This window comes from Helianthus annuus, chromosome 5, assembly GCF_002127325.2.
Source record: "Helianthus annuus cultivar XRQ/B chromosome 5, HanXRQr2.0-SUNRISE, whole genome shotgun sequence".
In the NCBI taxonomy this organism is placed as follows: domain Eukaryota; kingdom Viridiplantae; phylum Streptophyta; class Magnoliopsida; order Asterales; family Asteraceae; genus Helianthus; species Helianthus annuus.
The window spans coordinates 173035934-173054281 of record NC_035437.2 but is presented as its reverse complement, the minus strand read 5'-3'; the positions used below and the strand labels follow the sequence as shown (position 1 = coordinate 173054281).

Below are 18348 nucleotides of genomic sequence, written 5' to 3'. Positions count from 1 at the left end.
TGAACGGAGCAATCATAAATTTATAATTCTAGAACATTATATAATAATGAGATAATGACAATAGTATAAAACGATAAGTTTAGTTTACATTATTTTATTATGGCATTTTAAGAATGTATTATAAATAATTGATAAACAAATTATGTAGGAAATTAAGTAAATAAACAATAAAAAAGAATTTTTATTTGAGTTTTATAAAATAAAGTTTTGAAGTTTTAAAGGAAGAATTTATTAAGTAAATAAACAAAGTTTTAAAGGAAGAATTTATTAAGTAAATAAACAAAAAATATAATTATTATATGAGTTTTTATAAATAAAGTTTTGAAGTCTTAAAGGAAGAGTTTTTTTTTCTTTTCTATTTTTTTTTTTGGAATGAAATTTTCATTAAAATGCCAAAGTAACAAATTACAAACAAGTGGCAGGTAAACGGGCAACAAGCTGCGCCGCAATCCCCTTTTGAATTGTAAAACCAATCCTGCTAAAGACGAAACGACACTTAAAAGTTGAGAGATTACTATTCACAACCCGTTGAACCTTGTTTAGGAATTCCACAGCCTCTGGGGCTACGGAACCAAATGTATCAAAAGCGAATGGGATAAACACATGTTGATTCTCTAAACAAGCCTTCTCATGTTTAGCGACCTTGCTTGATTCCGCCTTCAACGCAGCCTGGCTAGCAACAAACCCATTATCTCTGAGCCCAACAAGAGGGGACACTCTTGTAAGGTCCACACAAGCGTGTTTTCCCCTGACCCACCCAAACACAAGAATATTAGTTGGTCGAAGAGTAGACCTCCCATCGAGCGGATCCGTCAGAAAGTTCACGGGAGCCTCCTTTTTTGCTGAAATCCCTGCCCGCTTTATAATATCAAACATAATATCCCTTACCAAATCATGCCTGTATTTAAAACCAGGCAACTCCTTACAATGAACCGCATGCTCGCCAAAAGTATCTAAACAAACCTTGCGGCAAACAGGGCAGGGCTCATCAACCGAAAACAGAGGTATCATTAGCCGGTACTTAAGGATTGTCCGGTATTCCACTGCCGACATGTGTTGGCCTAGTCCTTCAATGGGGATGACTGTCAGGAAATCTTGAGCATGAGGAGCCCGGAGACAATCGAACACGGCTTTCTGACGAGGGGATAGACTAAACTTCTCTCCCAAACTCTGGACAGTTCTACTAAATAGGGCACTCGCCAAACATTCTGGGCTTTAGGGGGGGCGGTGTCCTTATTAGAGAAACCGCCAATATCGAAATCCGGAAGAGACATGTGCATGCAATCCAACGCACACACATAATCAGAATCTAACCCGGCAATACCACTGTCCTGAAGAATGTGCTACTGCGAACTCCAAGATTGCGCCCTCGATGCCATGAAAGCATACGTAGATACATCCTCAGCCGAACATAAACCCAAACCCCCAAATCGGGTCGGAAGGGTGCAAGCCTCCATTGAAGATCCCCAAAAAACGGACCCCCGCAAACCACAATATCCTCGATAGCTCTCCGAAGGCCTTTGTCAAAAACCGAAACAGCCTCCCCAACAAACGTGGGTTGGCACGTTCTGAGGCTGAACAACAATTTAGCAACACGCATGCAAGAGCGCAGCAGGAGAAGCTCGCATTGAGGGTCCCGCAGATGTGGAAGATAGCTCATCAGATCCACTGCACAAGATGCCCTTTTCACAGCCAACCTACTAATAAAACCCGCATCCCGACTAACAGCGCCCCCTAGGAGTTTGACACCCGACACCGGCCTTCCAATCCCACTAGGAAACAAACCCTTTTGCGCCTTAACTCCATTGCACGATGGCCAAAAAACTTCTGTTTTCTTTACGTTATGTTGAAGCCCCAAACAATTTAAGAAATAAAAAAATTAATGACAATTTAAGCAAAATCATTAATAGAAAAAAATTAACAAAAAATTAGGTTTCAAATAAAATGCAGTAACTATTAAAAATGTAAAGTGGAGGATTAAAAATAATATATGTAAACAAATTATAAAGGAAAAGAAATTCGAAAAATTGACATAACATTACCTTGACAACTTAGGCCATATATTATTTTGCTTAGGCTTAGGGTGATGTGGGGTGTTACGGGGTTTTGAACACCGTTCTCTACAAGAGAAAACACATTAGCGATAACAGTTTTAGCAGCGACATTGAATATGTAGCCGCAAATACCTTTGATCTAGAGCCGCCTCACAGAAAGTAAGGGTGTGCATGAGTCGGGTTAGGTCGGTTTTGATCAAAAACCATAACCATAACCGCGATGTCGGTTATTGGATAACCATAACCATAACCGATCGGTTATGGTGGTTATGGTTATTCGGTTTTGATGGTTATAGTGGGTCGGTTATGGGTGGTTAACCGTGTATTTAGCTTAGCTAAAACTATCTTAATTTTTTTGAACAAATGGAATAAATTGTTGTTACATATTTGTATATATTAGTATATCATATAGTATTAAAAAATACATATAATCTATAATATTAATACCAATTGTTATCGAATATTCAAATAAAGTGATATGACACATTCTATTAATTCAAATAAACATTCAACCAAAACCATAAAATGATATGAAAAAGCCCATAAGTACTAAAAATCTTTAATACAAAACATCAAATATTAAAAATATGGTGAAAAATCCTAAATTCTACAAAGATTTATTACATGTCGGTTCGGTTTGGTTATGATGGGTATGGAAAAAAATGATAACCATAACCGACCCGCTACATTCGGTTTTCAAAAAAACCATTAATCGACCCACCGGTTTTTTATTTGGTTCGATTTTTTCGATTAAGTTTTGTCGGTTAATTCGGTTTTTTGCACACCCTTAACAGAAAGTGATGGGGATTGGTAAACTCACAGCGTGAAATGGAGAAGAATTGTGGGCCCCTCTTTCAACGATCATGTGGCTGTTTGTTAAAATATAAGAGCATTCACATCCTAACCATCAAATTATGTGAGGAGAGGTTTTTATATTATAAAGGGTATAAAAAGTGGTTGTGAGTAGAGGAGAGAGAAAATGTTATTGTTCATCTGTATATTTGGGGGGACACTGTTCACCCGTTATAATTTTTTAATATATTTTGAAAGTGGTTGTGAGTGGAAGTTAGAGAAAAATGTAATGATAATATTATTTAATTGAAAGGAGAGAGAAAAAGTATTTGTTTTTAGTGGAAATATATTGATATAAGAGTTGTTTTTTAATGGAATGTATGTATAATTTGATGGATTGGATGTGAATGCTCTAATAGTAATAATACATTTCAACCACACCACAACTCAAATTCAATTTTTAACAAAACACTCTACTTATTTTTTCATAAAAGATGACAAGAAAACCTTATCAAAAATGAAGATATCGCATTGGTTATGGCTTGGATTAACGTGTCCGAGAACACACCACGAAGAACCCCATTGTTTGAAAGAGCGGTATTTCAAGAGTTCTGTCAACGTGTAGGTTAAATCATCCGCTCTCTGGATCAAACTAATTCAAGGTTAAAAGATTTGAAAATGAAGATTTGCAGCTTTAACCAACTCTACAACATTGTGATTGCTCGCTGTAAATACTTCTTATTCTTGTACCTGTACACTTTGAGCACCTAATACAGAAGGAAGAACTAGTTGTGGAGTGGATGTAGGTCAGATTAGACCAAACCACTATATTTCTTGTGTTCTTGTTCTTGTGATAAAGAGTGTGTGAGCTTGCTGCATATTGTTCTAATGTTTGTGTGAATCGTGTTCTAGACCTAACAGATAAGCCATGTCATATAATTATTTTGTCCGGCCTTCTAACATTACCGACTTTGAAATCTCGGGGTTTCAAATTGATTCAGAGAAAAAAATCAGTCGTATCCTGTGGCTTTGGAAATCATATTCTAGGATTTTTAATTGCTTTCATTTATGGTTATATATTTCGAATTTTAACCTACTTTTTTTGTATATCTCTAAGCCATATGTTTATAAAGCTGCAATTGTTCTTAAATAAATTAACTAATATATATATCATGTGCTTTTATAAGATCTCTGTGGTCAGTGACGGAACCAGAACGATTTATTTATAGGGTCATCGTAAGCTTATATTCTATACTGGTTCAAATTAGGGGGTCCATCTCTAAGTTTGTTCTTCAAAAACTCGAAATTTATAAATAAAAGGTCAAAAAATTCCGGTGACCGGAGGGTCAACGGACCCTCTTGACCCCCCTCTGGTTCCGCCCCTTTATGTGGTTGGATCAAGAAAAAAAGGAAATAGAAGTAGAATATGCACCATGTGGTTGCCAAAAAATGATGAAATATACACCCTAATTCGACATGCAAAGATTAACAAACAAAAAAAATTGAGGAAGCATGCTCTGTTTGACAACGAAAAGAACAACACGAATCGATGTTATTTAATGTGTAAACGAGTCGTAGCACTTTTAAGCTATCTGAAACTGACTTATTTAAAATTCAAAATCAAACAAGCTTGAACTTCAATTGAAGCTCATTCAATACCGACCTTTCCTACCTAGGCTTACAAATCTATAAGTTATATAAATATAATAACTTTTATTTTTTCTATAATTACATTATAAATATTAACAAGTTGACGTCAACCCATGCATTACAGCGGGATGTTAATTATGAATACTTTGGTATCACTATATTAGATGCGAAAGTTCTTAAGTTTATTTAAACATTCTTTTTTTGTTAATTTATCCCTAGCCTACAAAACGATGACAACAACAAAATCCTATGTTATTGTCGGTTTTATATAATAATTGAAAAAAAAATCATATTTGAACATGTATACCTATGACTTCGAGTTTTAAACAAACTCAATAACTTAAATGATAAACACGATCAAATATAAAAATAAAATAAAATAAATTACCAATATCTATTCTATACTATATAATAAAAGAAATCTGTTTTGGGACACTTGTCATTCTCTCATTTAATTGATTAAAATTTAATCCTAAATTCAAATAATAATAATATCAAATATTATTACTATTATTTATTTGTTTAAAAACATATAAAAGTAAATATCCGGCCTGAATATCGTAGAAGAAGAAAAATAAGGCAGCTGAATTGTTTCGAAAGTTTGGGACTTTGTCAGGATTGTTTCAAAAGTTTGGGACTTTGTCAGGAATAGTCCCTGTGGTTTTAGGTAAATTTAAAACAGACATAAAACTTTACGAAGAAGAAGAAAAATAAGGCAGTTGAATTGTTTCAAAAGTTTGGGACTTTGTCAGGAATAGTCCCTGTGGTTTTAAGTAAATTTAAAACAGACATAAAACTTCACGAAGACTTATAAGAACAAGTTTGTTAATGTGAGTATTATTATTATTATTTATCTGTTTAAAAACATATAAAATCAATCAAATATGCGCTTAAAGATTAACTAATAAGTGATACACGTATTAGTAATCAAAAATTATATTAAAATAAGATATCTAATTTTCTATTTTCCTAAGGAAAAATTAAAAACAACTTATCTTAAATTAACAATTTTAAATTTGAAGATAATATTTTGTTAGAAGATGAAAGGCTTCTATTTCACATTCAAAGTAACATAAGATTTAAATTAATTTATTATTTAATTAATATAAGATAAGTATAAAAAAAGACGGGAAAACAGAAAATTAGATAGTTCCAGTGAATGACACATGTCACACATTGGTTTACTTATCTCTTTAGTTTCATAGTTAATCCTAAATTAAAAAAAAAAAGAAAAATAAAAAAATAATCCTGAAATCTCAGTAACAACTTTCCAAATCTTCAAATAATACATTTTATGTTACATCTTTTTTTGAAACATTAAGTGTCTTTGTAATTTACATCCTTTCTAACTTTTTATTGATCATTAAATTTAAAAGTAATGTAATACGTAAATACAATAATACGTATTATATAATTTATATATATTTTTATTATTTTCAGTGACAGTTTGATTACATGCTTCTCTGATAAATTTTATAATATTATCATACATCATTTTTATATTAATTTATTTATGTCAATTTGGTATATAAGTATCTCGCTCTTTGGTTTGCATTTACAAAAAAATATTTATTAAATAGTTTAAATTGTTCAACCCGTGTAACACACGACGGGTTGAATAAATGTAATATTGTTTAGCAAATAATAAAAAAAAATATTTTTAAAAACCCCCGTGTATTACATGAGTTGAATAAATATGATTTTATTATTTAGTATATAAAATTTATTTATTCAATCCGTGTAATACACGAGGTTATAACCTAGTATCATTATAATTGATTGAAGTTAGCACGTGAGATCCACCGAATTAGTCACCCTTATCTTCAAATTTTGTTTTCCAATCCCCCCACCCCCCACCCCCGCTTGGCATGTCCAATTCCCAAAACACAATCTTACACTCACCTCAAACCGATTTAAAATATAAAAGATTCACGGTTTCTAACAATTTCGACATACTATTTGTTGGATATAAGTGTGTGTGCTTGTGTGCGTTTTTGATAAAATCTGTTTAACAATTCAAAATATCATTAATACAACTTAATAGTAAATACATCAATGAAAGCAATAACTGGATTTGTAAGGTTGATGTGTTGATAAAAGTACTCCACTTCTCCCCTTCAAATGATCAGCTTCCTATGATCCCATTGGACCCCACTTCTACTCAAACCGCCCCATCCCCTAAGGCCACTCGATATGGGGCGTCCCCGGTGCGTCGTGGGGCAGCGCTGCCACGGAACATCATTTCCCCCGGTGTGTTGACGTCGTCTCCGTCTTGAGGAAGACGTTCAAGCCGGGCCTCCACCTCACGCAAAATCATGCTATTTAACGGCTACTTTTAAAAAAAATAATTAATTTTCGAAATTAATGCCCGTTAACGGCTAGACTTAAAAAAATAATTATTTTATCTTTAAATACACATCTTTCACCCCATTTTTAACCATTTCAACCCAAACTCTCTCTCAACTTTATAAAATTCTTCATTTTTTCTATAAATTTTGCCATGGATCCAAACAACCAGAATCGAAACGCGAACATAAATCCAAACCCGAACCCAAACCCAAACGTTTTCTCAGTACCCGTCTACTATCCTACGATGGATCCGAGTTGGTCGACATCACAATTTTTTTTCTCGGGTTTCCAACAAACTCCCAACGCTTTCTCTCAAATGAGCCAAAAGCAATCCATGCAACAAATGCTAATGCGAAACCCGTTCACTCACAATTTCAATCGCAACCACAACCTTCATCGCCACCGGAAGAATCGTCTCAACCCGGAGAAGATGAAGTCGAAGAATCTGTTCCGGAGACGCAACCCCAAACCTCGAAACGGAAAAAGGGAAGCAAGTGGCGCGTCTAGCCGGTGATCAAACTTCGAGAGCCAAGTCACAACCTTGGTCAAAGATCGAGGAGTATGCGTTAGCTAAGGCGTGGATTAGCACGTCAAAATGTCCCATTGTTGGTATGTAAAAATATATATACTAAAAATAAATAAACTTTACATTTTTAGTATATAGCTTTTGTTACATTCTAAAAATATAGGTAACAACCAAACCCAGCGATGGTTTTTGTAAAGAAATATTATCAAAGTTCCTTGCGATTATGGAACAAGGTCTGTATCACGATCTCGATTCCGTCGCTTCGAAGTGGCGAAAGATGCATTCGGTCGTGAACCGATTTGCCGGGACATATAATAATTTATATGTTAATCGCCCTAGTGGGTGGAGTGACGAAGATGTTTTTAAAGAGGCGATGCGTAGATACGAAGATGAGCATCCGGTCGTTTTCCCACACATCCGGGCATGAGAGGTTATGCGAACCAATAATAAATGGGCGCCAATTCCAAACGAGGTTGCAAGCGCTAAACGAACAAAAACCTCGGAGATCGGAAGTTATAGTGCAGGGGGCTCGGGCGCACGATGCCAAATATATATAAAGAACGAGCCGGAATTTGACGAAGAAGAGCACGTAGTTTGAGAGGAGGCACGCCCCCGGGCAAGGACAAAACCAAAAAGGTAGCGGTTGCAAAAAAAAAAAGAACCCGCAACGGGGGGCGGTTCGAAAATAGACGACTTGATGGTCCAGTTCAAAGCATCCGAGGTCATAGCCCAAAAGGTACAAGCGAAGCAACGTGAAGTGGACAAACGGGTTCGATTGAAGCAAGAGGCGATAAAACTAAAGGAATGGGAGATAATGACAGCCGATATCAAGTCGTATCTAGAAGTAGACTGTCCAGTTTTGCGCAATCGCTAAAAAATGGAATTCTTAGGATTTTTAATTTTTACCAATCTAGTTTTTTTTTTTTTTTGAAATTATGTTTTTTTAAGTTATGTAATGTTTGTTTTTTAATATTAATGATTTTATTTTAAAACTTATTGAATGTTAAAAAAACATGTTGAATTTTAAAAAAATAAAAAATAAAATAAATGGGGGGAGACCTTCCTCCATTTCCCTTGGTCCATCCTTGTAGAGAGGTCCTTTTTGGATGTTGACATGACGATGACATAAAGGGACATCCTCCAAAGACTTGTCTCCTTCACACTCCATGGTCTCTTCTCCACACCCATAGTCTAAATAACCCATCAAATTATCCCCACCTACAACTCGGCCCACTAATCCCTTACCCACATGACCATGGCACCATGCCATTGCTTTATTAACCCATCTAGAGTCAAGTAAACTTATCTGAATGCCCAAAATATTCATGACTCAGTTGCAATTAATTCTCAACCCTACCCCACCATAATAGAACCCACACAAGTACCCATCCGCAAGCCATTAAACCCATAACCCGCACCATCCGTAATAATCTGATGCCACTCAGGTTTGTGTCCCAACTTTTATATATTGAGTCGTGTAATTTAAGTCTTTCTAGTTCTATTTTTATTTTTTATTTTTTTAGTCTGTTTTGATTTTATGGGTTCGCTTTCAGTCAGAAGTCAGAATTATCCATACTCAATCTCCATTTGGACGGGAATGATCTGACTACCACCTGTAGAGAGTGAACCGAGTCTTTGGTGAACGCGACCGCGAATGAAATGCTATGCGGTCGTTGTGGAACATGACTTATGAGGATTCTACCGCTTAAACCAGGGGAGTCTGTTTCAATTTTGTTATTGTTGTATTTTATTTTTTATTCTTTTTCGTAGGTAGTTTCTCGCTCCATTGAGGATAATGCAGAATTTAAGTGTGGGGAGGGGAAACTAACGTCTAGTTGTGTCTTAGTCAATGTCATGTACGGGTCGTTAAAAGTTGAAAAAAAAAACAAAAAATCATAAAAAAATTGAAAAAATTGAAAATGACCTGAAAGATTTTGCAAGTAAATGGAAAATGATAAGTGCAACACTTTCACAACGGTATAGTGCAACATGCAACATGACTTGTATGGTTTGGGTGATGGTGGTGCCATGTAACATGACTGATGGAGGGTATTGTTGTAAAATTATAGATGAGGTTATGGGTTTCAAAGAAATAAAAAAGGGAATTAAGTAAAGCATTTTGTATATGTGATATACAATTTATAATAAATAGAAACATATAGCCAACATATTGCAAATTTAGTAACCTCAAAAGATTTCATAGTGGTATGTCCTTAGGGAAGTCAAGTGGATGCTTTTGTATTGTTTCTCTAAGCAATGTTTCCTGCTCCATTAAATTTGAAGTCAATTCATCATATACATCTGTGAACATATCTCTAAGTGGTGGCATTTCTTCCTTTTCACCTTCATCTATCGCATGTGTAACCTGCAAATAACTAGTACTTAATCATCTCATAATACTGACTTTCAGTGACGGATCTTGACCAAAAGTTTTGAGGGGGCGTAGAGTCATGGGACCCAAACTTTTTTTCCTGTCGTTATGTTTCAGGTCGGGTCAAATAATAATAGTTTCAAATAAAACTAAAAAAAAATTCATTTATTCAAAGGACCCATTCTTACATATAAAAAAACTAAATATTGTTTAACAAACAAAAGACCAATATATATATATAATGGTACGAGATAAATGAAATCTGGACGAAGAATTACAACTCAGCTCAACCTTTAAGATTTAAAGTGGTAAGAAACTTTACTTTGATTTATATATTGTTTAAATATTTAGGCAAAATAATTGGAGGGGCGATCCTGTATAATTTTAAAATTTTCGGACGAAAAATCGAAAATTGGAGGGGGCGGGTGCACCCCGACACCTACTAACCTTAGCCCCTGCTAACTTTTGTTTTTATAAATATGCATGCATGTATTTCCTGAAAACTTTTACGATCGATTTACCTCTTTCTTTGCTGTAACATGAAGCTCGGATTCTTCTTTATCGCTCCACCAACCTTTTCTCTCGACCCATTTTTTGAATCTTGTTATAGGGGAATGCACTGTCTTCCAGTGTTCAATTTCATCCACAGATCGGTACTTAGTGGAATCATCAGAAGTAGAGTGGTGACTTACTCTATATGTCATGGCCTTTTGTAATTTGTTTCAACATCACAATGCATAAAAGATAAAACAAATCACAAACATTTCAGTTTGAAAAGTAAAATATATAAACTGAAAATCAAATACGAATGTAACTTAGGGGACTGGGGGTGGTAGCGTGATGGCAAAACTTCATGTGTGGAAAACAACCAAACACCGCCGCCACTAACAAGTTTCACGCGTGAATATTTAAATGCGTTAACTTTTCCACGCGTTGAAGTTTCAAAAAATTACCGTTGGACTGGACCGTTTGGGGTATTTTTGACCGTTTGGGGATTATTTTTTGAAGGTTTTTTTTATATAAAATCCACCAAACATTCCTCCCACTCAGTCTAAAAAATAAAAAAACTCTCTAGTTCAATTCAAAAAAAATTAAAAAAAGTTGTGAGTGATGGAATTCTATCACTAGTGATGACCACCGCCACTAAAAAAAGCTTGTGAGTGATGTAATAATAGTTGATGACATGACGAAACTTGATTGGATGTTGTGATTGATGAGTGATGACCACCTCCACTCCCCTTAGGTTATGTGTAATGGGGCGCGAGAAACGGCCATAGCGCCGCTATGGCGCCAAGAACACCGCCCCCATGGGCGTTATGTTTCAAAACTTGGAGGAGGGCGCCAAGAACATCGCGGCGTTACCTTTTGTTTGTTTAAACATTTGGCCAATCAAAAAATAGAAGAGTTTTTTATATTAATTAATTAAAACTTAAAATTATTAAATAGGTAATGATGGGCAGGGGCTTTATGACTACGGCCTCAAATTGCATAACGTCCCATAAAGCCCCTTGCTGACGTGGCACGACACGTGTCGCATAACGCCCCACAAAGGGCTTTATGACTACACATGGCCTTATAAGTTACTACGTGTGTGTATTTGTATGTGTGTATATAGATGTATATGAACCTCGATAAGTATTGGTCGTTGTTCGCTGACGGCTATCTCACGAGCACTACGGACAACATTGTAAACCGCGAGAGCATCGTTTCCATCTACCCTTATACTTGAAATCCCGTACGCTTGGCCTTTTATAACAATCCCATCACCTGCACATAAGCAAATCGTTTCAATAAATATTGGTAAGTGACACTGACAGATCTAGCCAAAAAATTCAGGGATATTCCAATTTTTTTTTGTATTAGGGGTATCCTTTGTATAAAACCGAAAAAAAATAAAAATTTTACAATACGGAGACAGAGTTGAGGGATATCTCGTGCTACCCACTGGTTAGTGACATTGTGACTCACTAGAAGCGTAACTAAAAGAATTATTGTTGGAACAATTACTTCGAAACTGATCGGTGACAGGAGTACTAATCGCCCATCCATTGTTACGACATACGAATACAACAGGGGCATCCATTACCGCAGCAAAATTCAAAGCAGCGTGAAAATCACCCTTCACAAGAAAATAATGTTGTCAAAAGATATTGTCACATAAAGTATTATATAACGAGTAAAAACAAAGAGGTGCATAATACCTCACTTGCACTACCATCTCCAAAAAAAGCCACTACACATGAATCTTTTTTATCCATTTTTAGTGAATACGCCATACCAACTGCTTGTGGAAGTTGTGTTCTACAAGGGAAAACAAGAAATAAGGATTTAAAATGTGACAACATCATTAAAAACACGACTAATTCTATGTGTTTTCGAACAAACGATGAAACATAAAACACTTTTACTATTAGATCATGCACAATTTGTTGCAATAGAATACAAGAGAGGTGATTTGTGTACAACAAATATATGTTTAGAAACAACTAACAAGTAAAAAGTGCATTGTACATATATAAAACATAAATTTGTGATATATGTATAGTTAACTTTTGTACCTCCCAAATGATTTATGTACTATTATAATAGTAAAGAAAATAATATGTGTCATCTATCATGTTATATATAAGTACGAGTAGAATTCCCCGCACATTGCGTGAGGAATTCGGTCATTGGTTCGGTTCATTACGGTATCGATACGATACCGCAATAGGTATAACAATTAAAAGAGAAAACTCAAAAATAAAGTCGTGATATACCTAAAAGGTTATCGTCGGGTGTTTTACAATGATTGAAAACCATGAAAACATATATCTAATGGTTCTGAAAGTATTAATATCTTACTTGCACTCACTATAGATTAAGATACAAAAATACACTATTTTGATTGTTCATCCGGAACCGGTTCGGCCTTTCTACATAAGGGGAACTTGGTAGTTTCACTCCACAACGTCAACTTAGTAAAATAAAATAAATACACTAACAATTCGGTTTCGAAAAAAACCATCGACACATAGATAAAAATAAGCACGTCGTAACAATATATAGTGTATTAAAAGTTATAGAGAAAAGCAAAAATACGCTCGACCTATAATAAGAAAATAATAAACTATTTATAATAATAAGAGAATAAACTTGAGATGAAAGCATTACTAACAAATATATAGTGACATACGTTAAGGGTGATGAGATTGTAATAAAATTGAGGCTCTTTGAACCGTAATGAATTGGCATTTGCCTGCCTTTTCCATGGCCAGAATTGTTTCCGAAGCATTGGTTTGCAAAGTCTTGCACCGTGAAACCACGCCATAACAAAATTCCCGGCTCTCTATACTGCAATTTATAATACGTTAACAAAATGTGGTTAAACCATAAGCAGTGGCGAAGCTTGACCCGAATGACTGAGGATTTGAGTAAAATACCAAAATCATCTATGAGGTTTGGGCATTTTTGCCACTTTCATCCAAAATAAGAATTTTTTTTTAACCAGACCCTGAGGTTTCATTTTTGTTATCATTTCTATCAAAATCACTAACTCAGTTAAAATGTATCGTTAACTCATGAAAGATTTTGGCAATTCCCAGATCTCAAGGACGATTTTGGTAATTTACCAGTTTATTCTTTTGACTGAGTTAATGATACATTTTGACTGAGTTACTGATTTGGATGGAAATGACAATAAAATGAAACCTCCGTGGTCTAACTAAAAAAATCTTATTCTGGATGAAAGTGACAAAAGTGTCCAAACCTAGGGACGATTTTGGATTTAACTCTATGTTAGTATAGTTATTTAAGAAAAACAAACTTTTGTAGTTACTTGTCACATATTTATTTTTCTTTTTGTGTAACACATGTGTGACAATGTGTAACATGTAAAGAACGAAATTTGTTATACATGTTTAAAAATTGGGTACAATCTTTTTTGTATAACGCTAATAACATATATTACATATGTTTAAAAAATTTAATTGTTATAATTAGTTTTCATGAGTTTCTTAACTCAAATGAGTTTTTAAATTAACCCTTCCAACCTTTCAAAGTCGTGAGAATCTAAAGATATTCAACTTTTATATATAACAAACCATGTGTTACATCCTCATCATACATAAACAATGATGATGTGACATTGATATCTATTTAATATTTATTCTTATAGGTGGGTGTATATTTAATACAACAATTGTCTCACAAGGAGGGTATTAAGTAATTTTCCTAATAGAGTGAACTTTCATTTTCGTCCATAAAGTTTAGTGATGTGATGTGAGATTGACATCTAGTTAAGATTTGTTCTTATAAGTAGATGTATACTTAATACTTCCATCACAAAAAAAGGTATTCTTCTAAGAATTTGTCTCACAAGGAGGGCATACTTTTCTTTATAGAAAAAAAAAAATTTCGTTCATAAAGTTTGTCCAGTTTTGTGACATACAAAAGTTAGATTTTTCACATTTGGATCCTAAAGATTTGAAATCTTGTCATTTTCATTCAGTTCATTAACTCCATCCATTTTTATTCGTTAAGTCAGGGTATTTCTATATTTTTTGTTAACTTAAACGACAATTCAGTCGTTTTCACTTTATACACAAGCATTTTGCATAATGTATAAGTACTTACTTAAAGGACAATTTGGTCTTTTTCACTTTATGTACGAAAATACCCCTAACTTAACGGAGAAAATGGATGGAATTAACGAGTCGGATGGAAATGGCAAGATTTCAAACCTTTTAGATTCAGATGCGAAAAAACAAACCGTTGGTCGAAAGTCGCAAAACTGATCAAACCTAAGCAATGAAAATGAAATTTTACTCTTCTTTATAAGTGGTGTACCATAGGTGACTTCTTGATCTTAAAATGTGTGCACTATCTATTTTTCTTGTTTATATAGTATATACTATTGGGAAGGTACATCGTCAATTTTAAGAATTTGACACCAAACTTCAAGATGAACTGAAAATTGGTTTGTTAAACATCTTAATAAAGTTTGAGTGACATGAATTAATGATGAAACTTGATAATAATGAAGGATATTTGCCCATTTCTTTTATATTGAAAGAGTGTAAACCTGAGCCAATACTATATCGTCGGAGCTAAGTGCTGCAGCAGATGCTAAGTTGATAGCTTCCTCGCCAAATGAGGTTAAATAGAATGATAATCTTCCTTGCCTTTGTGCCTCATAAAAGAATTTATCCATAATATTAAGGGTAACCATGCCTTTATACATTTTCAGTGCAACTTCCTTACTCACCTAATAATTTGTATAACAAAGAAATAAACAATATAAGTGTGTATATAAAAACTAAAAAACAAAACATCAAAGAAATTGATGAAAAATAAATTCACAAGTAAATTACTTTTTGAGTCCCCGTATTTTAGTGATTTTAACAACTTGAGTTCAAAATCAAAACGTTTAACACCTTGAATACCCAAATTCTCAATTTCTAACCCTTTTAGTCGGCGTTATAATTCTTCTGTTAATGGTTGTCAAATAACCAAATTACCCCTATAGATAAAAAATAAAACAAAAACTAATTAAAATCACCCTATCTCTCATAAATCAAAACCCAAACCCTAAATTTAAAAAATAAAACAAAGGGTTACAAAATGAAAATCCAGGTACTCAGGGCGTTAAACCTTTTTAATTTTGTTCTCAGGTGGTTAAAACCACTAAAACAAACGCACTCAAAAAGTAATTTACTGTAAATATTCAGGCTAATCGAAACAAGGTATCGGTTGATAGAAAGATGGATCATTACTAATTCCGACATGTTAAATGAGATCGGGTAACCATCCTTATCAAGTACTTGATAACATTGCACCCTCTTATCAGACGAAGCAGGAAGAAAGTTGATCTCAGTTGTATACGTAATCTTGCCACCTGGAAAATCCATAGCCTGTCGCGATTAACAACAGTAGTTATAACCCGATATTTTTCCCTAAAATGTTCAGGTACGTAGGTGTAGAAAGTGATAGTATACCATTCAAAATAAACGTATGTCAAGTTATTTTCAGTCTAGTTAAAGAGCTAGCTCAATGTCATGATTGGTAGGAAGTGGTTGGTAGATCAAAACAAAAAGTCCAAAACCGGTCACTTTTAATAAGCATGTGTTCATCAATTCACTATCACGTCACAAGAAGGTAGTAACATTTGTCTAGTTCTGTTCCCAAATAATTCAAAATATAACATGTACTATGATGAAATGCCTTCAACTCTAACTAAAGAGAAGAACTTTATAAAATGTGAGATTCCTTGCAGTTTTTTTTTTTAAATAATTTGTGGTGACATTGTCAACTAAACTAACCTACTCCTAAGCTAGAAAGAGAAATGTAACTTTTCTTTTAATGTCTTTCACTACAAAGGACTACTTATTTACACTTAAAGTAAAGTAAAAGACTAACATCACCATAACTAACTTACATACAACTCAATTAGGGGTGAGCAATAACCGAACTGTTAATCAAATCCAATTGAAAAATTAACAAAACCGAACCGAAATTAACCGAAATCGGTTATCGGTTTTTTTTTTTTTTTTTTGCCTACGGTTAACCAAACTGAACCATTAAATTTCATATACTTCTAACTTTTATACCTCTATTTCATGTTTTATACTACAATTTCGTGTATTTATACTTCCATTCATTTATTTATTTATGGAAAAATTACAAATTTTGTCCTTTATCTTTATACCACTTTTCAGGCGGTGTCCTTTTTAACGAATGTTGACAGGCGATGTCCTTTACTAGGTATTTTGTTGCAAGTTTAGTCCTTTACACCCAACCCAGTTAAAAAACCCTGTTAATTGTTGGGTGTAAAGGACTAAACTTGCAACAAAATACCTAGGTAAAGGACTAAACTTGCAACAAAATACCTAGTAAATGACACCGACTGTCAACAATTAACAAGGTTTTTTAACTGGGTTGGGTGTAAAGGACTAAACTTGCAACAATTAGGGTTCATGTATTCGATTCAACCCTCAAAGCTTCCTTCATCTTCGGTTGAACGCTTCTTCACATGTTTGTTTTCCGGTAAAAAAAAAAAGAAATGCAATTTGTGATTTTGCAAAGAAAACCATAAAATCTCAATTATGTTTATAAATTATGTAAAGAAATCTAAATGTTAAAACGATGCAAAATGAAAATGCAATAACAGTTCAATTCACATATAAACAGTAATAATAGTTGGTTCACATTTCACGTAATATTTTTAGAGTAAATTGTCAAAATCGTCCCTGAAATTTGCACATCTTTGTTATTTTCATCCGAAACAAATTTTTTTGTACCATATAGTTCTTCATTTTTTGGATTTTTTGTCATTTTTATCCAAACGTCTGACTTTTTTGCCAAAATCGTCCATGAGATTTGGGATTTTTTTTGTCATTTTCATCCAAATGTTTGATAGAAAAAATAAAGCAAGTTAGATGTTTGGATGAAAATCGAAAAAAAAATCCTAAAAGTGAAGGACTATATTGTACAAAAAGGTTATTTTTGGATGAAAGTGACAAAAATGTCCAAACATCAGGGATGATTTTGACAATTTACTCATATTTTTTATTATTAAAACGGATCCTTACTTACTTTCATAATATTTTTCTTAATGAAACGTGCAAGTGCATGATCCCAACAATAAACGATAAACAATTAACAAAGTATTAATTAATACATTGACCTTATTTTCTTCCAAAGCATATTCACCATCATCAACATCTTCTTCAGATAACATCTGTTCCCCAGCTTTCATGGAGCTGTAACCGCGAGCCCCCAAAAAAGTTGCATATGTTGAGCTGCATGAATACGAATATCGAAATGCGAAAGTCGTTCCGTTGCTTCGCTTATTCGAACCACTTAGATGAGATGGGAGTGAAGAAGAAGAAGAGGTTGGTTGATAAGGGCTTAATATTGGGTTGCTACATATGATTCTCTTGACGAAGTTACCTCCACTTGTTCTTGTTCTTGTTAAAAATAGTAGCATGCTCATTTTCACAAAAGAGAGAGAGAGAGAGAGAGGGGGGGAGAGAGAGAGAGAGATGTATGTGAAGATGATACTTGTGGTTATGTACACATGTCTTCATAAATTGTAATGGGTATGCATTGTTGTGATAAATTAGTAATCATAAATTTTAAAGTATTAAATGACTTGGTTTGGCTAGAAAGTCTAAATTTCCTAATAAGTATAAAAAGTTATAAAACACTATAGTTTCAGACATAAAACACACCTAAAACTCATAAATAATAGAGTGAAGATCGCTAAAACATCATAATCAAACCCTGATAGTCCATAAAAACTTTCAACACACCATCTTAGAACTATAAATATAAAACACAACATGTTAATCAACATAAAACACAGTAATGTTTGTCATTTCATAATCAGAGCCTTATCATCCAAAGATAGTACAAAACCTACATATATGATGTTTTATTAATCTTCATTATGTTATTTGTAGGTTTTTTGTGTGTTTTATAGTTAACAGTACGGTGTTTTTATAACTTTTTACACTTTTTTAAAATTTGGACTTTGCAGGCAACTCCCTAGCATTGATTGCAATATATCAAAATAATCATAAATTTTAAATTATTAAATGATAAAAACACAATATGATAGCTATATA

General features: G+C 33.8%; 1 protein-coding gene across 1 annotated transcript; it reads right to left on the bottom strand.

The window, feature by feature from the left end:
* Window positions 1-9453: 9453 nt before the first annotated feature.
* LOC110942173 (2-oxoisovalerate dehydrogenase subunit alpha 2, mitochondrial) lies at window positions 9454-17828 on the bottom strand. The gene is made up of 9 exons (XM_022183917.2): window positions 17406-17828; window positions 15496-15633; window positions 14805-14987; window positions 12918-13075; window positions 11944-12043; window positions 11750-11861; window positions 11370-11509; window positions 10264-10449; window positions 9454-9736 (listed from the first exon to the last, which is right to left on the bottom strand). Exons 1-9 carry the CDS (start codon window positions 17712-17714, stop codon window positions 9569-9571), a joined length of 1494 nt encoding a protein of 497 aa, XP_022039609.1. The 5' UTR covers window positions 17715-17828; the 3' UTR covers window positions 9454-9568.
* Window positions 17829-18348: the final 520 nt, after the last annotated feature.

Bases quoted from the DNA above. Each gene is read 5' to 3' on its own strand.
- LOC110942173 (XM_022183917.2), bottom strand. From the start codon at position 17,714: ATGAGCATGCTACTATTTTTAACAAGAACAAGAACAAGTGGAGGTAAC. The intron at 15,634-17,405 runs GTCAATGTATTA...TAATCGCGACAG, and splicing joins ATGCTTTGGAAGAAAATAAG to GCTATGGATTTTCCAGGTGG. The intron at 11,510-11,749 runs GTAATTGTTCCA...GCTTATGTGCAG, and splicing joins TGTCACCGATCAGTTTCGAA to GTGATGGGATTGTTATAAAA.